General features: G+C 40.9%; 3 protein-coding genes across 6 annotated transcripts in view; 2 read left to right on the top strand and 1 right to left on the bottom strand.

Moving 5' to 3' along the window:
* Window positions 1-9,485, bottom strand: part of ubxn4 (UBX domain protein 4) — a 54,971-nt gene extending 45,486 nt beyond the window's left edge. The window contains exons 1-4 of one of the 2 annotated variants that reach the window (XM_085919999.1): window positions 9,246-9,485; window positions 5,049-5,151; window positions 322-350; window positions 48-166 (exon numbers count right to left, since the gene is read on the bottom strand). In XM_085919999.1, coding sequence (XP_085776125.1) covers window positions 48-166; window positions 322-350; window positions 5,049-5,151; window positions 9,246-9,345 — 351 coding nt within the window. In that variant the 5' untranslated portion in view covers window positions 9,346-9,485. Of the gene's footprint in view, window positions 1-47; window positions 167-321; window positions 351-5,048; window positions 5,180-9,245 lie in introns of both variants that reach the window. The other variant, XM_085920001.1, reaches the window with a different exon arrangement.
* A 2,620-nt stretch (window positions 9,486-12,105) lies between these two features.
* On the top strand, window positions 12,106-13,484 carry LOC147050559 (uncharacterized; the record flags this gene model as incomplete). Its single annotated transcript, XM_085920730.1, has 2 exons — window positions 12,106-12,612; window positions 12,717-13,484. Coding segments are annotated over 2 exons (711 nt in total), but the record flags the coding sequence as incomplete, so codon positions are not given.
* An 8,444-nt stretch (window positions 13,485-21,928) lies between these two features.
* The window catches only part of rab3gap1 (RAB3 GTPase activating protein subunit 1), a 151,092-nt gene continuing 150,432 nt past the window's right edge, over window positions 21,929-22,588 (top strand). The window contains exons 1-3 of one of the 3 annotated variants that reach the window (XM_085919988.1): window positions 21,929-22,069; window positions 22,140-22,263; window positions 22,353-22,408. In XM_085919988.1, coding sequence (XP_085776114.1) covers window positions 22,228-22,263; window positions 22,353-22,408 — 92 coding nt within the window. In that variant the 5' untranslated portion in view covers window positions 21,929-22,069; window positions 22,140-22,227. Of the gene's footprint in view, window positions 22,264-22,352; window positions 22,409-22,588 lie in introns of all 3 variants that reach the window. The other 2 variants (XM_085919989.1, XM_085919987.1) reach the window with 2 other exon arrangements.

Below are 22,588 nucleotides of genomic sequence, written 5' to 3'. Positions count from 1 at the left end.
CAAGGTGTGAGAAAGGAAAATATACAATCCAAAATCAGGTCTCCTACCTGTTGTACTTGGTCAATTCTAATTTGTAGTTCTTCAGCAGACACACTGCCAGCAATGACCTCCAAAGGAACACCATTCTCCCCAATAAAAAAACTTGAAGGAACACACACCACTGGATCTGCATTCGTATATTGTTAAAGAATACGCTCAGAGCACATTAAATGATGTTTCTATTCATACAAACTGCACAAAAATTATATTTCATATTACCTTAACATTGTACTATATGTTCATGTAGATTCTAGGTTGGAGACGAGCAATGAAAAAAGATACAGATCTGTGAGAACTGCACACAGGTTTCACTGTGGGAAAAGGCAGATAAGTAGATAAGTGAAATAATAAATAACACATTAAGTTTTACATTTTAAGTAGTGCTGTCAGGCAAATAAAAACTTAACCAAACTTATTACAGGATTTGTAATTGATTAATCTAATAAATCACAAAGACTGAGTCAGCTTTATATTTTATTGTGCTGCAGGCGATTAAAAATGTATCTGATTAATTACAACTTGTACATAATCACACTAATTAATCACACTTTTATCTAATATTTTATAAAGGTCCCCAAATGTCGGATTTGAATTCTAGTACATGACAAAACTGTCGTGCATCTGTTGCAATCTGTTGAATACGCTAAAATGAGATTTGAAATCCACATTTTTATTTGTTAAGTGTGCTTGATTAAAAAAGAAAAAAAAAGTTCAAGCATCAGCAAACTAATTTGGTCATGTGCATTATTCAAAAAATAAAATACAAAAACTTTTAAATAAAACATTAAGATGGCTCAATAAAGCAATTTATAGTTCTGGGTTCTCCTGCATTAGTTCGCTAAGATGCATCATGTCTCTGTATTTTATATAAGGCAGTTCTTTTGTTCAGACAAGTGAAAAAGTTTTAGATGTCACCTGCTCACAGTTTCAACTGTGTCTCCAGTCTTCCTCAGATGCGTCACCTGACATGCTCCTGATGTGTCGGATGACGCTTCTGAGGAAGACTGGAGACACAGTCAAAACTGTCAGCAGATAACATCTAAAGAAAATTCACTTGTCCAAAGAAAATAAATGCCTTATCTATCTCCTACTACTTCACACAGCCTGTTGCCACTCCAAATGTTTCTTTGAATTTGATCTTTTCTTTTTCCAGGAGAAAACACTTTTTTTCTACTATGTATTGCACAATCAATCTTAATGCTACTACTGCTTAATGCTAATAGTGTAGCTCCATCTAGAAAATACAAATGTCTCTTTCGGCCTCAATGTCCTAAAAACGTGACTTACGACCCCCCCCATTCACCCCAAAAATAAAATACCGTAATTTTCGGACTATAAGTCACGGTTTTTTTCATAGTTTGGGGGGGGGGGGGGGGGGGCAACTTATACTCAGGAGCGATTTATGTGATTTTTTTTCAAAAATTTTCAAATTTCAAAAATCCACGATGTACTGAAACCGCGATAAATGAACTGCGATGTAGCAAGGGATTACTGTCATTTGAACTGCAAGTGACGTCACCCGTGCCGCGCGGCGGTTGTTTACATAAAGGGCAAAAGATTGGATCACGGGATGACAAAGATGATGAAGGGCAAACGTGGGTTTGAAGGATTTAATGATTTGAAGTGACAAAAGTTTTGAGAAATGTATGTTATAATTATTTGATATATTTTATTTCGTGTAGCAACTTGTATATGTTTTTATTGTTACAGTTCAGTAGTTGTTGGTTCGTTGAATTCTTGTTTTGTTAAATAAAGAGTCGTTTACCAAACCCACGTCGTTCCTGGTACTTTAACGCTACAATATAGTTATATACTAGATCTCTGCAGCGCACGCGCGGCGTTGACATAAAGAACGACAAATTTGATCGATGGATTTAATGATTTGGAGTGACACAGATGGTTTGATAATAATGTTGTAATATGATAGTTATTTGAAATATACTTTATATATCGCTATATGGGTCTGTGGAATAATTAGAAATGCAACTTACAACGGGTCTGATGTCAGCATATGCGGCAGCATTATTTAAATAAAGCAAGATCGATGGATTTAATGAATTGGAGTGACACAGATGGTTTGATAAACGTGTTATTTATGTTATACTTTCTTGAATAACATCAGGCCCGTTCTCAGCTCCTCGTTTGTGTATATGTCACGTTAGCATACCGTATCGTTTAGCCTGTTGTTGCTGGTTCATGTCTGGTTTTGGTGTTGGATTTTGACAAATAAATTTGCCCCAGAAGTGCGACTTATACTCCGGTGCATCTTATGTTTTTTTTTTTTCACTTTATTGTGCATTTTAAGGCTGGTGCGATTTATACTCCGGAGAGATTTTTAGTCCAAAACTTACAGTACTTTATTTTGTGTACCACGTCTTTCCTGGTACTTTGTTAATGCTACAATATAGTTATATACTAGATCACGCGACATTGTTGAAAAAGGAAGAGGAATTTGATCGATGGATTTAATGATTAGAAGTGACAGATGGTTTGATAATATTGTTGTTATATGATAGTTATTTGAAATATACTTTATATATTGTTATATGGGTCTGTGGAATAATTACAAATGCAACTTACGAGTCCAAAGTCAGCGGCGCGGCGCATATGCGGCATTGTTTACATAAAGGACGATTGATGGATTTTATGAATTGAGAGTGACACAGATGGTTTGATAACATGTTATTTATGTAATACTTATTTGAATAACTCTGAATGTTACGTCAGGCCCGTTCTCAGCTCCTTGTTTGTGTATATGTCACGTTAGCTTACCGTATCGTTTAGCTTGTTGTTGCTGGTTCATGTCTGTTCTTGGTGTTGGATTTTGACAAATAAATTTGCCCCAAAAGGGTGACTTGTACTCCGGTGCGACTTATATGTTTTTTTTTACTTTATTGTGCATTTTATGGCTGGTGCAACTTATACTCCGGAGCGACTTATAGTCCGAAAATTACGGTACATGACTTGACTGCATGAGTGACTCCCCCAGGCGACTGGCTGAAGATGACTGACTACTCTCATGATGTACATTTGTGGTCCAAAATGAAAAAAAGTTGTTTGTTGTGACCATGTTAGTTGGTAAAAATGTATACTTTATTTTATATTATTAAATCATTTTGTAAAATTTCTGAAATCGGATTGTTGATTGATGACTTGTTGGCTTCAAACGGAACTCTGATGAATGATGTCTTCTTTCTTCTACCATAATGATTATGGTTACGCACATATTAGTGGCACTGCGGGGTCCACCGCTTGACGCTCAGCTGAAGCTTGCTAAGTGTGAGGCTTCACCATCCTGACAATCTACTTCATTCAGTGTATTGGTTTGTCATGGTGGCGGGCAAATCTTGCTTGCTTCCAAACTTGCAAATGTACTTTTAGTGTTTGTGAAGGCCGGGTCATACCAAAGACTATATTATTTATAAAAAAAAAAAAAAAAAAAAAAAAAAGAGACCCATTGCTTCCCTGCTTGGCACTCAGCATCATCAAGGGTTGGAATTGGGGGGTGAGATCCCCAAATGATTCCCAAGTGCGGCACCGCTGCTGCTCACTGCTCACCTCTTGGGGATGGATCAAAATCACACGGGGATGGGTTAAATGCAGAGGACAAATTTCACCACACCCAGATGTGTGTGTGTGTGTGTGACGATCATTGGGACTTTAACTGTGTGAGTGGGTGACATTACGCTGGCGGGGGGGGGTACACTGCTATGTTCAACGGTGTCATGGAAAATCGACAACTCTTCTATTGCCACACATTCATAACAAAGTCGCGGTTCAGACCGAAACGTACATTGCTTAATTTCACATGAATCGGTGCTTAATAGTACTGAACCAAATTGGTCCATACCAACAAAAAGTACCGTCGTCGGTACCCATCCCTAATCAGGAGGGAATAAAAATGCATTGGAAACTACCGTAATTTTCGGACTATTAGTCGCTCCGGAGTATAAGTCACACCACCCATAAAATGCACAATAACGTGAAAAAAAACATATATAAGTCGCTCCGGAGTATAAGTCGCACTTTTGGGGCAAATGTATTTGTCAAAATCCAACACCAAAAACAGACACGGACCAGCAACAACCGGCTAAACGATACGGTATGCTAACGTGACATAAACAAACGAGAGGCTGAGAACGGGCCTAACGTAACATTCAGAGTTATTCAAATGATTATTACATAAATAACACGTTTATCAAACCATCTGTGTCACTCTAAATTATAAAATACATCGATCATCGATCGTGTAAACAATGCCAATACGCGCGCCGTCGGACTCGTGATTTGCATGTCTAATTATTACAGACCCATATAACGATATATAAAGTATATTTCAAATAACTATCATATAGCAACAATATTACCAAACCATCTGTCACTCCAAATCATAAAATACATCGATCATCGATCGTGTAAACAATGCCGCGTACGCGCGCCGTCGGACTCGTGAATTGCATGTCTGGCGTGATGTGTGCTCGCATGCTGTCCATGACAAGCAGAGCTTGCATCCTAAATTGCATTGCTGCCCCTACTGTTTTTTTTTTTTTTTTTTTACATCACCACACTAAATTCTCTTCACCGGAACCTGTGCTTTTTAAAAACTCATAAAAACAGCGCTTTCCCCTCCCAGTTGTTGCGTCACGGCCAATGGTGAAATTTAAATCACCCACGTTCAGTTTAGTTTGAAAATAACTATATTTCTATTTCAGTTTTTTTTTTGTTTTGTTTATGTGTTTCATGAACTTGAATATTGTGCATTAAAGTGTGAATTGCTTTGTTCGTTTTTTCAGTGTATTAAAAATAATATGTGAGGTGATCAACTGTACTAGTAAGTAATGTGTTAATGATCAAGTAGATTTTTTTGAAGAAAAAAAAACCCACATAAGTCGCTCCTGAGTACAAGTCGCCCCCCCACCCAAACTATGAAAAAAAACGCGACTTATAGTCCGAAAATTACGGTATTCACTAATTATTTTTATAGACAAGTGCTGAACATGATACAATACCTCTGGGCGTCGATTTTAATGGGCACACAGCATTTTTGAGCCATCTCAGCAACGCTGTCATCCTCCCAGCTGGATATCAGATTTGATGACTGCTCATCATCACCTATGAGCAGGTAATGCAGAGCAATTTACTGTAAAAAATAATCAGTTTTATGTTCTTCATTCAGTGTTAGTTGTCAAAATATGCGCAATTTACTCAATTGAAAGAGATTTATTGATCCAGCAAGGATTACATCTGAATTTGTTTAATGATCACATGTTTTGATTTTGTTTATTTTAATTTTAAAATTCAGTCATTTGTAAGGTCATCAAGTTTCATTACTTACGTTAGTCACTGGCAAACAGGTACATGAAGTGCGTTGATATTTGCATTTCTCTTCGGTAAAGGATTATGAGAAATATATACAGAAAATTTGAAATTGTCATTGGAAGTCATAAAAATATTAGGCACAAAGTTTAATTTCTGAAACAGCCTTAGATTTATTAATATTTCACTTTTCTCTGCACAAATTTAGTTCAATTCAGTGACTTCAGTGACTGACTTTTAATTCAGTTTTAACTTTTTAAAATGCATAATGCAATAATGGTATGACTTTAATATGCTTTTATTTTAGGGCCCGATGAGCGAACGCAAATTTATTATTTAAAATTCTTCTTCTCCGTAAAGACTCACATTAGTGACCAACTAAACCTGAACCAAAACGCACCCATTTTTTCCACAAACATCAGGCGTCACAAAAAAAAAATATTTTGAAGTTGTGAAGTTGAAGTGTTGCACAGGATACTGGCACCAGTACCATACCTTGGTAGTTTGGCGTCAAAAACAACTCGATAACATTTATTTTTAGAACTGGTATTTTGAAAAAACAAAACCAACGGACAGCTCACCAACTCTGTCTTAAAGGCAAGTATAAGTGCAAAGCAGCTTGCCGTAATAGATAAAATGACTTTATGTGCCTGGCATGTTTGCCTCCTTCTTCGTGTGTGTAAATGATGGCTTCCAGGCAAAAAAGTACTCACGTAGGTGGATCTGCATGATGGTGGACTTGCACATAGGTACAATGATATAGTAAAGGCGCAACCTAGAGAACTGATGACATTCCTAAGTCAAGTCAGCCCTAATAATAACAGCAAGATTATAAATAAGGACGTACAGCTCTCCGGACTTACAAGTGGAAGCCGTCTCATGGAGACCCTTTGATCTACCACAAGAGCTGACGGTAGTTATCGTGACGGCTCTTTACATACCACCAGATGCTAACGTCACCATAGCGTTTCGCATCCTGCTCACTACACTAAACAAACAGCAACTCGGCCATCCTGTTGGTGTCTTTATTGTTGCCAGCGATTTCAATCAGGTGTGTCTAAAGTCTGTGCTCCCTAAATTTGTCCAATAAATAAACTGTGCCACCAGTGGGGAACAAAACATTGGACCATGTTTGTTCCAAACTCAAACAAGTATATAAAACTATCCCACTCCCCCACTCCCAGATCTGAGGCAAAGATTTTCCGACAATTTGGGTCGAATCTAACATTGGCCGTTATTTTTTATTCATTCATTTATTCAATACATTTTAACACATTTTAATCATTTAATTTATTCAACATCATTATAATTTACCATTTTTATTTTTTGATTTATTTATTTCTCATCATCATCATCATAATTAACCATTTTTTTATTTCTCATCTTTAATCATTATTCCACTGCATCAATAGTAAGTCACTGTTTAGCTCAGTAGGTAGAGCATCAGACTTCCACCCTCCACCTCGTAAATTCAAATACCGTAAAAAATTGCAATTTCTAATCCTACTTTGTTATTTTATTAGTGTGAAGGCGAAGGCCTTCACACTATTGTAATTCTACTAATTATGTAACTATGTAATTCTTCTAAGACCTTCACACTATTGTTATTTTACTTTTTTTTTGTGAAGGTGAAGACCTTCACACTATTGTTATTCTACTTTTTTGTTGTGCCCACTTTTTTGCCGCTTAACTACTTCCACATACTTCAACCGATTCACTCCGTTCCACTTTTCACTTATTCCAAATATTCAGGAATCGACTGTTTACATTTTTTTCATTCAAAAAATTTTCTGTTTTCACAAAATTCACAAATTTCCGGCAATTTTTGCCCCATTCATTCTTAACGGCAGATTCAACATTTCACATTTACGTTGTTCCAGTTTAAAATTCACATAATTCAACACATTCAAATCACATTGGGGACATTCCCGAACTTGCCAAATTCAAAAATTTCACGTTTTCACGTTTCAAATTTTCAACCGATTCAACCCATTCCAACTTTCAACTCTTCATATTCTTCTTCCCTATTCCCCAAATTCACACTTACCATAAATTCCACATTTTCAAATTTGAAATTCAACCAAATTTTCCAAGATTTCCAAAATGTTCTTTTTCCACTCTAATTTCTACATTTTTCAACCGATTCAACCCATTCCAACTTTCAACTCTTCATATTCTTCCTCCCTATTCCCCAACTTCCCACTTCCCAAAAATTCCGCATTTTCAATTTTGAAATTCAACCAAATTCCCCATAATTCCGTTTTTCACCTCTAGTTTCCACATTTTTCAACCGATTCAACCCATTCCAGCTATCAACTCTTCATATTCTTTCTCCCTATTCCCCAAATTCTCACTTACCATAAATTCCACAGTTTCAAATGAGAAATTCCACCAAAGTCTCCAAAATTCCACCAAATTCTCTAGAATTCCGTTTTTTCTCTCTAAATTCCAGATTTTTCAACCGATTCAACCCATTCTGGCTTTCAACTCTTCATGTTATTCCAAATTCCCACTTATGATAAATTCCACATTTTCAAATTAGAAATTCCACCAAATTCTCAAAAATTCCACCAAATTCTACAAAATTCAGTTTTTTCCCTCTAAATTCCACATTTTTCAACCGATTCAACCCATTCCAACTTTATTCACCTTATGCTTCACATATTCACCCCCTTGACCCCCACTTCCACTATGTGGCGGCCATCTTGGATTGACCCTAAAGTGACCCCAATGAGCCCTGATTGGACCGGAAGTGACCCCAGGTAACCCGCAAGTGACCCCCAATGAACCAGAAGTGACCTCAGGCAAACCGGAAGTGACCCCTGGTAATCTGGAAGTGACCTTTCTAAACCGGAAGTGACATCAGCTAAACCGAAAGTGACCCAAAAAACCGGAAGTGACCTCAGCTAAACCAGAAGTGACCCAAGAAGTGACCAAAATTGCACCGGAGTGACCCAAATAACCCGGACGTTACCTACATTGAACCGAAATATTAATATTTATTCAAAATTCCACCAAATTCTCAGAAATTCCGTTTTTCACCTCTAATTTCCATATTTTTCAACTGATTCAACCCATTCCAACATTCAACTCTTCATATTTTTCTTTCCTATTCCCCAAATTCCCATTTCGCATAAATTCCACATTTTCAAATGTGAAATTCCACCAAATTCTCCAAAATTCCGTTTTTCACCTCTAATTTCCACATTTTTCAACCAATTCAACCCATTCCAACTTTCACCCCTTCATCTATTTCCTCCCTATACCGCAAATTCCCATTTCCCATAGATTCTACATTTTCAAATTTGAAATTCCACCAAATTCTCCAAAATTCCGTTTTTCACCTCTAAATTCTACGTTTCTCAGGTAATTCAACTCGTTCCAAAATCAATCCGCAGTATTCCCCCAAAAGTTATTCAACCATTTCGCCTTCACACGCAATTTCTCGAGAAATTGCAAATTCTAGTTAGTATAGTGTTTGTAACGCAAGCTCATTTAAAGCCAACTCTCCCACTTTGAAATTTGTAACTGCCTAAAAGTTTCTGTTCAAAAAATCCTTGAATGGTAAATGGAGGATTGCTTTACAAAACATTTTGGGATCAAACGCAACTTAGTTCATACACGGTTTGCGGTGCTTTGCCGTAACGCCGAATTTACACATAACTGAGCATTTAAGTAAGGTCCTAACCTCAATTTTGGAGGTGCAGGCTATCTCGACCACAGTGCGCTGACACCAATATCGTTAATACAAACTATAGTCTTTGGAGTTAAAATCAAATGTTTTTTGCACACATTTTCAATTAGAGGGACGCTAACTCGCTATGTACTCATACTCATTTCACTGAAAATATTGCTAGGATAATCATATCGGCAAAAATAAAAGCACACACCTGTAATGACGATGACAAAGACAAACTTCCTCTGTTTAGCTAAATTAATGGCATCAGGTATGGATCCACTGAACCAAATCATCGTAAAGGTTTCGCTCATACCCTCGCAGACGCGCAAGTCTGGACACTTATCAAGACACGATTTGCGACGGCTGCATGATCCGCAGCGCGTGCGCAGAATGCCAGTCGGACATCTTGGATCATATACTACCGTAACCACACGAGTGCTGTGTCCAAATTCACAGGCTACTTCCTTCAAAGCCCGGTGCAGGTACAAAATATATATTTTTTATTTTTACTTTGTTTAAATCAGAAATATACCTAACTTTTATTGCTCACGGTAGTAGGAGAAAATTAAACCAAAAATATGAAATGTATAATTGAGTCAGAGTTCCCACTTTCTGACTTTAAAGTCAGAATTCTGACTTTATTCTCAGGATTCTGACTTTATGGCGTGGGGTGGCGGAGGGAAAGTCAGTGTGGTGTGGTTTTGACCAGAGAGGACATTATGTCGTCAACGAGTGACTTTTTGCGTGCCAGAGGATTGCCGGAGGACATCATTTCACTCTTGGAGGAGCAGGGGGTGAGTAAATAATGCATTGTGTTCATTTTGGTGACTGTTGCATATATAACTGGCTCCGTGTAGCACGTAGCTCCGTTGCTAATTGATAGCTCTTGACGGGATGCGCCGCATTTATACGTAAAGAAGCATTATGCGTATTTGTGTTCATTCAGTAGTCAGTTTCATTAAACCGATGACGTAATGCACGATTATAAATCGCGACTCGCGGCATAAACTATGCCTTGCTGATTGTGGCCGGCTGCAATATCATTGCACTTTAAATTTAACTCAATACACTGATCACATTGTTGTTTAAGAGTAGTGATTCTACGTGCCACAATTCAAGGTTACATCATTTGAAGTATAATCATGCACACAAGCACGTCTTTATTTACTCACTGGATGAGACTTGTTTAGTGACAGACATCCTGACATCGTACCAGGAGTGAGAACATTGTTATTAAAAACAACTTTATATAATAAGCATACTGTCATAAAGTCATGTTTTCAAAATGCTCGCTGTTGTGTTTGACAGATTGTAATTTCTTTTACTTATTTGTGCAGATAAAGTGACTGATGGAGGGTGCAACTCAACCAGTGCCTGAAAAGCCGGATTTGGATGACTTAATCAAGCTATGGTTTAGACTTGCATTCAGCAACAAGGAAATACTTGCAGTTTTATTACATAAGGCTCAGCCTATTACAAGTATTCGGACTCTGAAGAGAACTTGTAAAAGACTTGTCTTTACCGAAGAAAGAATCAGTCGGACCTGGGAGATGTGTTGGCTTTTGTCCAGCATGAAATCCTGACTTGTGGCCAGATGAAAGGTCATCGCTGGCTTCATCTACGTGCGATTCAAAAAGGATTTGTTGTGTCACAAGATACAATAAGACAAATTATAAAATTGGTTGACCCAGTCAGCATGGAATTAAGAAGAGCACAACGCCAGTACAGCTGCCGGAGGCCCAAATGCTCTTTGGCAAATGGATGGCTATGACAAATTACCGTATTTTTCGGACTACAAGTCGCTCCGAAGTATAAGTCGCTCCGAAGTATAAGTCGCTCCGAAGTATAAGTCGCACCAGCCATAAAATGCACAATAAAGTGAAAAAAACACATATATAAGTCGGACCGGAGTATAAGTCGCAGTTCTGGGGCAAATTTATTTGTCAAAATCCAACACCAAGTACAGACATGAACCAGCAACAACAGGCTAAACGATACGGTATGCTAACGTGATGTACACAAACAAGGAGCTGAGAACGGGACTGAAGTAACATTCAGAGATATTTAAATAAGTATTACATAAATAACACGGTTATCAAACCATCTGTGTCACTCAATTTCATTAAATCCATCGATTGTCCTTTATGTAAACAATGCCGCGTATGCACCACGTATGCGCCGCTGACGTCGGACTCGTAAATTGCATTTCTAATTATTCCACAGACCCATATAACGATATATATAAAGTATATTTCAAATAACTATCATATTACATCAATATTATCAAACCATCTGTGTCACTTCAAATAATTAAATCCATCGATCAAATTCCTTGTCCTTTATGTCAACAACGCCGCGCTTGCGCCGCACAGATCTAGTATATAACTATATTGTAGCGTTAACAAAGTACCAGGAAAGACGTGGGTTTATATAACAGTATTATCAAACCATCTGTGTCACTCCAAATCATTAAATCCATCGATCAAATTCCTCGTCCTATATGTCAAGGACGCCCCGCGTGCGCCCCACAGATCTAGTATATAACTATATTGTAGCATTAACAAATTACCAGGAAAGACATGGGTTTATATAACAAAAATATTATCAAACTATCTGTGTCACTCCAAATCATTAAATCCATCGATCAAATTCCTCGTTCTTTATGTCAACAACGCTGCAGAGATGTAGTATATAACGATATTGTAGCGTTAACAAAGTACCAGGAAAGACGTGGGTTTGGTAAACGGCTCTTTATTTAACAAAACAAGAGTTCAACGAGCCAACAACTACTGAACTGTAACGATAAAAACATATTCAAGTTGCTACACAAAATAAAATATATCAAATAACTATAACGTAAATATGTTTTTCAACCCTTGTGTCGCTCCAAATCATTAAATCCTTCAAACGTGGGGCCCTTCGTCATCACGTGATCGAATCCTTTGTCCTTTATGTAAACAACCGCCGCGCGGCACCACTGACGTCACTTGCAGTTCAAATTACAGTAATCCTTTGCTACATTGTGGTTCCTTTAGCGTGCTTTCACTACATTGTGGATTTTAGAATTTTGAAAATTTGTGAAAAATGTCACATATAAATTGCTCCTGAGTATAAGTCGCCCCCCCCACCCAAACTATGAAAAAAAAAAAGTGATTTATAGTCCGAAGATTACGGTAAAATCCTATGGGATTTGCATCAATGGTTGTATTGATGGGTTTAGCCGGTATGTGTTATGGGCAGAGGCCTATACCACAAACAATGATCCCAAGGTGAATGCAAGTTATTTTATCAAATGTCCAGAGAGGATCCATGCAGACAGGGGCACAGAAAATGGTTGTGTTGAACAGATGCAAGTGTTTTTGGGACAAAACCACTCTGACAATTTTGCTGGTAAGAAATGTTTTCTTTATGGGAGAAGTACTGCCAATCAGTGCATTAAAGGGTGGTTGTCCACCCATTGCAAACAGAGCACACAGTTCTGGATTAATTTATTTCAAGCTCTTCAGTGGGATGGTCACTACACAGGAGATTTTCGGGATAAAATTCGTATCAAGTTCTGCTTTCTTAATCTTGTGCAGGTAAAATATGTTGGTCTCCATCATGTTTTTGAAGTTGAAATGAATAAATGAGTAGTAAAAAATAACAATGTACTTAAATACTTAACTATGCTGCTCTTGTGCAGGATGAGCTGGATGAAGTTGTGAACACATGGAACTCACGCAAAATAAGACCAAGGTCGAACGGTGATACAGCTTCAGGCCGGCCAGTCGTCATGTATTCATTGCCTGCCATGCACAGTGTCGAGGATCGACTGAAACCTATTGGAATGCAAGATATCACTGCATGTATGGAAGAGTGCTCCAAAATGCCAGTTTCCTTGCGATGAAACTGTATTTGAACTGTGTTGTCTGCTGATGGAGGAAAATGAATGGCACGCTTCATCAGATTCATTGCATACCAGTGACTTGTATCTTATGTTGAGAGAGGAATTACTGAAAATTGTTTGACGAGCGTATTAATGTAATGAACATACAAACGCCACAGAAAATAATTTTTCTGATTTGTTTTTAATCAGTAGTCTGTATACTCAGTTACTGTTTTTTTAGTCTTACAATGCCTTCTTGACCTTTAAATATTCCTTAATGACCCAAATTTTCCAGAATAATTCATTGCAAAATAGAATTTTTTTTTAACTATGCTTACCTGATCTATGGTTATTATTTTCCATTTGTGACTAACAAAAACAAAGATGTTACATTTTGCTTGAAATGTCCTGCAATTGACTGCTTAAATATGTATTAAGTATTAGTGAATTACTTGTATATTAAAATGTGTGTTTTCTGTACAACATTATAATACTTTATTTTTATATACCAACATTCAGATGTAGTCAGGAAATACATCGTGGATGAAGAGTGACTTTACTGAATGCAATAAAATATTACTACTCTTCATGACAGAAGCATTCACTTAATACTATGTCACTGCTGAAAACAACCATCCAATGGTTATGCATAACATCTTGGGTCGTTTTAATAAACCCCTAGAACTTTTTTATAACTGGAACATAATACCAAATGCAAGCTGTTTCTATAAAATTCTAAAAACAGTGAACGAACGAATACAAAGTTTCTATTTGACCTATAAGAACAGTGAACAAAATATGTTGTGTTGATGCAACTTACAATGGATAATTAACGAAGTTATGCTTATTGACAGAATTAAACAATATCCATGACCCGAATATTGCTTTCGAGAACAGCATTGAATTCTGATCGGAAGTCTGGGAAATTTTCATAGCTGTCAGCAATGTACAAAACCTTTCCACACGTGTGCCCCACTGGTCTTCTACTAAACTCTGTTGAAACTCTACAAGGATGGTGTCGGTGACAATAAGATCAGATCCAGTGCGAAACCGGAGACATTTCTGGAGCTTAAGTTCATCCAACCCTCTGATGAACCTTTTCAGATGATTTACCACTTCCTTCTGCATTGAGGTTAAATCATTTGGAAATGTCAGCAGTTGGCAGACCTTTTTGGAAGTAGGTTGCACGTCAGAACACAACTTGTTAAGCGCGTCAGGACAGGTGAAAAGTAACCTCCCTCCAGCAGTCAATAACAAACATGGGCTTTTGGACAAGCTCTTTGTGCGCTATTTCCTGCAGTATTGTGGGAAAGGTTTCAGGGATGATTCTTTTTCTACAACCATAGCTGTTAAGAACTTCCACAAGATCATCTTGGTTTACTTCTGAAAAGTCCTTCATTGCGTCCATCAAAACTTCACGCTCCTTGCTGCTCACAAACTGCAGAAAGTGGGCCCTTGGATCACTGTAGACACAGTTGAAAAGCACTTGCTCGAGGAAATGCAACGCAAGTTTGTTTGGGAAATAGCAACAATCTTGGTTGGTTCTAGCGTTGGATTGTGGTATGGAGAGTCAGCAAGGCATAATGGGTTTTGAAGCTGTAAGTCGCGGTGATTTACTGACGCTTTGTGACAATGCCGTGACGTATATATATATATATTTATAATCGTGCATTACGTCATCGGTTTAATGAAACTGACTACTGAACGAACAAAAATACGCATAATGCTTCTTTACGTGTAAATGCGGCGCATCCCGTCAAGAGCTATCAATTAGTAACGGAGCTACGTGCTACACGGAGCCAGTTATATATGCAACAGTCACCAAAATGAACACAATGCTTTATTTACTCACCCCCTGCTCCTCCAAGAGTGAAATGATGTCCTCTGGCAATCCTCTGGCACGCAAAAAGTCACTCGTTGACGACAAAATGTCCTCTCTGGTCAAAACCACACCACACTGACTTTCCCTCCGCCACCCACGGTGAAAATAGACGAGAAAAGAAATGAATACAAGGGCATTTATCCATCTTTGCATGATGTGACACACCCGAGTGCCCCCACACTCGGAGTGACCAATGTTGGACCGCCGCCATACGGCGACCCCGTAGTAATGGCTCCAGTGTTGACGTTGGGTGGCCGGATGGTAGTGGATGTCGAAGGTGAAAGGGCGGATCAGAGTATTGTATAGCTGATTGAACAAGCAGTAAATAAAGAGAGGCGACGGGTCCAGGAGGAGGAAACATCCCACGTGGACACCTCCACCCCCGGTCCGAGCCCTCAAACGTCCAACGTGACGACAGGAGAAAGCTGGCATAGACTTAGTGCAGAGAACGAGGAGCTAAAGAAGAAAGTTGATCAAGCTGATGAGCAGCGTAGACAGGAAGCGCAGATGTTAAAATGGGTAACGGAGAAAGTGAGACAAGACGTGAAGAGCGAGTGGAGATAGAAAGAGCATTCACAGCGGGACGGCAGCGAAGGTGAGGAAGATGATGTTGTGATGCAACAGAGTAAAATGTTAGAGTATGCAAATCAGGACAGTAGAAAAAGTGCAGGCAGGGAGAGAGAGAGAGAGAGAGAGACGGAAATAATATAATTTGCGGAGTGGTCAGGGACAGATGACACAGGCCGAGGTGCAGAAAAATGAATTGATGTGTCCGCTGGTGACCACATCGGGCAGTCAGCACTACGAGCCCATGGTGCTCTGTGATGTGACTGTGATGATGGAAAAGATGCCCCCACTTCACAGAGGAGGCAAGGTGTGGCTGAACAAATTTTTGGCTCTGATGAGTGGGCAGAGCTGTACACTTGGTCACATGCGCCAGATGTTGGCAGGAGCATGCTCCCTAGTGCAATTGCAGGCGATTGAGGAAACAGCAGGCACAGCGAGACTGGGGAGGGAGGTGCCCTTGCCACAAGTAGCAGCGCCCCTGTTTGAAAACATTAAACGGACTTTCCCACAACCCATCGATCTGGCCCCCACTATGTTTCCTTATGATGTGAAAATGTCACCTGCACAACATTATGTAACGTGTGGAGAGTTGGATTGAAACCACAGGTCGCCATCCGGCTCTCACGCACGAGGCAGAGTTGCTCTTCCGGACGGCGGTGGTGGATGGACTTCCGCCAGATGTGAAGAAGCAGCTAATGTCAGACCCTGACATTCTGGTTTGTGTCGAAGAACGATTTAAACGTCATCTTTTGCATTACTGCAGAATGTTCACTGAGTCGCAAGCCAAAGTCGAAAACGAGACAGACGCATTATCCAAACAGTTGTTGAAATTACAGTTGGCAAAAATGCATGGTGAAGCTAAACAGTCTAAATCACAGAAAAAGGAAATGCAAATGTCACAGGCTCCTCAGGTGGTGGGGCGCGGAAGGGGCCAGTTCCGGGGCGGATACAGAGGCCGGGGAGGGAGTGCACCTGCTTACCCGGGGAGGGCAACATACAAACCCCATTCGTCCAACGCATGCTTCATCTGCGGCGAAACCGATCACTGGGCAAAAGAATGCCCACAGTATCGCCCGCCCAGATGCAACAGGCAGGAACAGCTCCGTCTGGTGGACGGCCCTGGCAACAGCCACAAACACACGGAGGTCAGTACTACCAACATGATGATCTCTGGTGTGGACAATTTGAATAGGGCTGTCCGGGGAGCCAGAGAAGCAGTGGCCCGGCGGAGCCAATGATTCATGTGACAGTGGAGGGAAAACCTGTGCAGATGCTGGTGGACACAGGAGCAACTTATTCATCCATAAACACTGCCCTTCCTGTATCCTCACTGTCAAAGGAAACAACAACTTTAGTCGGCTTCTCGGGACAACCACGAACTCTGCCTTTTACCAAACCACTTGAAACTGTGATCACCCGGACAGGGTGTAGACTGTGGCACAAATACATTTATTCCACAGACACTCCGATCAATTTGATGGGGAGGGACTTGCTGTCAGCCGTTGAAGCCAGAATTCTGTGTGGGCCAGAGGGAGTGATTATTCAATTTCCAGATGGCGTCAGCATCCAGTGCTCACAGCAGCTACAACAACATGGTCAGTGGCTGATGGCGCCCCTACCGGCAGAAGCAGAAACTGCAACCATCTACTGGGCCAGGCTGGAGCCAGAGACCCCTGCTGGTGGTAGTGTGTTCTCGACCAACCTGCTGTGGAAGCCCTGGATCTGCTCACTGGCGCCACACCACCCACCTGTTGATCCTTTGCATTGCACTCTATATTATGACCGAAAAAGTGATGATGTATATCAGGATTTGTTTGAAGAAATTGAAGGGCACATGTGGGATTTAACTTCATCATGCATTTTGATTGGTAAAGAGGGAGTTGCAGCGGCAACTGAAATGACATATGAACAAATCCAGTGGTTCAAAATGACAGAGAAAGGGGTGCCACACCTTTCGCTGGCTCTTGCCCCAGGACACGAGGCCAGACAATTGGGCTCAATTGTCAAGCAGTTGTTGCAACAGACCGATTGGCGGAAAACTCACATTCCTAATTTGTACTAGTCTGAGTCTCAGAATGCATACCAAATTAAACAACCCATGACAGACACAGGATTTCTGGAGATGATGATGGTGTCCCGCGGTCCAGTAATCCTGGACGGGGAACACCCCGACTCCTGTTTGTCTCTGTCGCTCTCACATGCCGATCTGTGTGCCACCCAGGATGCCACGTCCCCGGAACAAAAATCAGTCTGGCTGGCAGCAAAGGCTGTCAAACAATCAGATGGCTTGTGGGTAGGACCCAAAGGCCAGCCCGCTCTTCCGGAAGGAAGGCTAATGGCGGAGGTCCTGTCACAGGCACACACACCTTCCCATGTGGGTCCCTATGCCATGATGATCCATCTCCGAAGTTGGTGGCATCCTAGACTCTCGGACGTGGTCTGGAAATTTGTTGCGGATTGTGAGTCCTGCCAGACATTCAATGCACGTCCTACGTTGAAGCCCAAGCCCGGCCTGTTTCAGCCAGCCCCGTGACCGGGGGCAGAGGTGATCATTGATTTCACCGACATGAATACAAGAGTGAATGGGAAACGCTTTTTGCTTGTGTTGGTTGATGCTTACTCAGGCTGGCCTGAGGCATATCCGTGCTCGAAGGAAGATTCTGCTGCTGTGATCAAGGCTTTGATCACCCATTACATCCCCACACATGGTTTTCCGGCCCTGATCCGCTCTGACAATGGTACACACTTTAACAACAAAGCCTTGGCAAAGGTGGAATCAATTTTGGGTTTGAAGCATCGATTTGGCAGTGCCTACCATCCTCAAAGCCAGGGCAAAGTTGAACGAATAAACCGGACGTTGAAGGAAAAACTGGCCAAAATTATGGCTCAAATGACAATGAATTGGCTCCAAGCGCTTCCGCTTGCCTTGTTGTCTGTGCGGCAATTCGTTAACATGCACACTGGATTTGCACCATTGGAATTGATGATGGGTCGTCCAATGCCGGGACCAGCAACGACGCTCGTTCTACCGGAGAATGTTACGGTACCAAATTTGTCTCATACAGCATACTGGTCCTATTTGTCTGCTTTGGTGTCCAGTGTTTCTGCACAGATTGGAGAGAAATCCGCTGCGGCTGCGGCGGAGGAAGGCGTGTCGATGAAGAAACAGCTCACGCCGTACGTGTACGTCCGAGTCAGCTCCAGAAAGTGGACGGAACCCTGGTGGAAGGGCCCCTTTCGTGTCTTGGCCAGGACGTCTCACGCGGCCCAGCTCGACTTCAAAGGACGTCGGTGGTATCACTACTCATAACTCCGTCCGGCCCCGGAGTTTGTTCTATCAGGATGAAGGTATTCCTGTTTGGCCGTGTCCCGGACCCGGCCAAGAGGAGGAGGGGGGGGGGGGGGGGGGGGGGGGACAGAAGGAGAAGGAGCAGCAATACGGAAAAGTAAAGGGGAGGGCCCGAAAGGTTTTTCCGATTTTTCAGAATTAATTTTAGGAGTAGTGCTATTTTTATTAAGTTGTCTTTTTGTGTGGACATTGATGACAATTGAGACCATCCAGCAGAAAACATTCCAGATTCAAATTTCACCCACCTATAGACAATACCGATGCAAAGGAAAAGTAGTTTATGAAGCTGAGGTGAACACAACAGAAGAGCTTTCACGAGAGGAACAGGGAGTTTGAGACAGAGATGTGACACCGGAAATTGGCAAACGTATGTCACATTGTTTAATTGGACAAAGAAAAACCAAACATTACAGGACAAATTGGAAAAGTACCAGAGAAGGATGTGGAGGAAGCAAATTGAACAGGTAAAGGAAGTATTGGATTTAGCCCCATTAGACAGAGAAGGGACATGTATTCACCAATGTAAAGAGGATGGACAGTTTGTAGTTGCTTCATGCCATGGACAAAAGAAGTTAACATATGGAGAAATGTGGTTATTTTATTCTCAATGCTTAGGGAATGAGTTTGGTTTGTCCTCGGTTGAGAGGGCATTGGAGAGTCACTGCTATAAATAATAATTGGCTTTTGATGGCAGAACAAGCTGCTAATACTACTGATGAAGATTGTGTGGTCTGTCTCAAAGCAAGAGTAGTGTTAAAAGTTGTTCCAGCTGCAGTAGAATCATCTTGTATTTTACAGATGTTGACCCAGTCCAGTACCAGTGGTAACTGTTTGATTTATGATGATATAGTCATAGGCTTGGAAAAAAGAAAGCCCTTTTTTGACAACCATGTGACTCAACAAAATATGACATGTTTAAAGTTAAAGGGAACCGGCATAAGTATTGGGACAATAGATACCACATGGTGAAAATTCAATTTGTCACTGACTGTAACCTCTCCTCTCTCTCGTGCAGACATCTGGTTGTGGTGTGGTGATGAATTAAATTGTATGATCGCTTGCCGAAGAATGCATCAGGTATCTGTGCCCTCGTGTCTTTGATAATGCCTGTGGTGGTTGTCCCCATTGAAATACAGAATCTCAATTGGGACCTGGAGTCCCCACTGGAGGAGCTCCTGAAGCGAGCCAAAAGAGAAGTTTTGCCCCCGTGGTTGAGCGGCGACGATCCAACATATATTAACGCTATAGGAGTGCCCAGGGGTGTGCCAGATGAGTATAAACTCGTTAATCAAGTGGCCTCGGGATTCGAAAGTATCTTCCTATGGATCACCCCCAATAAAAATGTAGGCCGTATTAATTGCGTTCACTACAATGTCCAACGACTGGGTAATTATTCAGCTGAATAATTTGCCGCAGTTCATGAACAATTGGCTGCAACGTCGTTAATGGCGTTCCAAAATAGAATTGTGTTTGACATGCTATTGGCTAAGGAACATGGTGTGTGTGGAATGTTTGGTGATGCATGTTGTACTTTCATCCCAAACAACACGGCACCAGGGGGCCGACTGACCAAGGCGTTGGAAGGACTAAGGACACTGAACAAAAAGATGAAAGATCATTCAGGTGTACACACCGATATTTGGTCTGATTGGATGAAAACGTTTGGAAACTGGAAAGGGCTCATCATATCTGTGCTTGTTGCTGTGGCTATTTTTACTACAATTATGATGTTATGTGGTTGTTGTTGTATTCCATGTATTAGATCACTCACTGTCCGGTTGATCGAGAAAACCGTTGGCCCGTTGCCACCGATGGGCCAATATACCCTGGTGACTCAACATGAGCTGCGGGGGGAAGGAAGGACCGATAGCACGCTGGTAGCTGTTTGCTAGAGTAACGGGTGATGACCTCATAAATGGGGTCATGAGAGGGAAAAAGGGAAATGTGCTTTCAGCAGTTTGCAAACATATTCTTTAAGGTTGTGTTAAACTTATAATCATATCAATATAATATCTAGTATTGGAGTGCTCGTGTGGATTGGTGGGTGGCGAAGAATGTGCGGGCAAACTGCATGAACTTGTTTTCTTCGAAGTGTTGTGGAACAGGCCCAGACAGGGAGTACCGCACGAAGGGAGTACCGGACGAAGGGAGTACCAGACGATAACACCTCAAGGTCGGTGAGGAACGAGAACAAAGAACAACATCACGTCCAGGTGGTCGGGCTTAGCGGGAAAAAACCCAACCGCCTCACTACAGCAATAACACCTCGACGGGGAGGAGATGGCCATTGACCAATCATCACACAATGTTTTGCATGTTTTAATATTCACATTGTGTTTCTTCAAAACTGGGCAACCCGGAAGAACGTTTCGTCTTTTGGTGGTCACAAAAACGCACGGGTTTTAGTGTGAGGGACCCGGGACCCAGGCCTGCATTAGTTTGCTTTGTCAGGAATAAACAATTGGTACATTTGGTCTGATTGATCTACTGGTCTTGTCTTTGACAGAACGAACTCGCAAAATTGTTAGGTGCGCCAGTGTGTGGATTGGGACATAGCAACTCGTGTTAAGTGTTGATCGCAATTTGGAGTCGGATCAATAGCTGAAATCCGTATCCTAACAGCACGTGCAAGTCAAACGTTCTACCTTGTACAGACGTGTGTGTGTTTGGACTGTCTGAACACTGTTAATTACAAATGGTAATGTTGTTATTGTGTTACCAATATAAATGTTCTCTACCACAATGATCCTCTCTTTGGTCTTGTTTAATGGTATTGCACTACCCACAACATGCTAGTGTAACACCCAACAAGAATGTGAAGCAACTATTATTAGCATTGGGTTAGGGTTGTTTGACTGACGTTTATGTTAGATTACTCTCTGAGAAAGACGGTAAGACAAAACCAGGAGTTACTGTAGCTACTCTCTGTAACGTAATTTTTTTAATTTTAATTTTAATTATTAATTTAAATTTTTTAAACATTTTAGGGCTTTTCACACTGCACGTTCTTAGCCCCGGGGCTATCCTGAGCCATTTTCAATATGAATTTATATTATATAAGAACTTACCAAGTGCGAACAAAGTTCACTGTTGTCAATAGAGCGGAGGCAATATTTACTTCTTAGTTCCTGAGTTGGAGGAATGGCATTGAGACACATCAAGTCACGTGACGTTGTTACGCGTTTTGATTGGTTCTGCAGCAAGGACCCCTTTGCAGCAGTGCCTGTTGCGTTTCGCAATCAAACATTGATTTTCATAAAACGATGACCAGAAAACAGCTCCCAATAATCGGAAATGTGTTAATATAAAATCTATGTAGGTCATATTAAAATATCACATCCTCCTTACAACCAGATCAATCATTTCACTAACGTAAGACTCGAGCGAGCTTCGGCCCGCCACCCATTACTACAGAAACTCATTCTGCTCACGCGCGGCTCAGGAGAAGACGAAGAAGACGACGACGAAGAAGAAGCAGTCAGAGCAGGCGGACTAGGTACACCCACCTCAAGCAGTTTGATAACGTCGACATGGCAGCTGTCACCGATGTGAGTGAAAATACGAAGGTAAAAGTCATAAAGAATGTAATGTGAAGATTTATCGCTTGATTCAACAACGGGGCATCTGTGTTTGAAGACATTTCTGTTTATTTCAGTCCGAATCAGAGGTGTTCGAGATCACGGATTTCACCACTGCGTCTGAGTGGGAAAGGTATTATATACTGCCTTGTGCGTTTACTTGAAACAGATTGATTCAGAATGATTACATGTCGTGTATTTATAAACAGACATTACATTTGATCTTTCGGGAGTGATATCATTCAAGTCCTTAGTGTCACTAATTTTGTATCATGATATCTGTTGGTGTTTTACCCTTGGGTGTTTTTCTATG

The sequence above is a fragment of the Syngnathus leptorhynchus genome, chromosome 9 (assembly GCF_054491065.1).
Source record: "Syngnathus leptorhynchus isolate UIUO chromosome 9, UIUO_Slep, whole genome shotgun sequence".
Taxonomy (NCBI): Eukaryota; Metazoa; Chordata; class Actinopteri; order Syngnathiformes; family Syngnathidae; genus Syngnathus; species Syngnathus leptorhynchus.
Note: the sequence above shows the minus strand (reverse complement) of the source record. Positions and strands in the feature narration are given on the sequence as shown.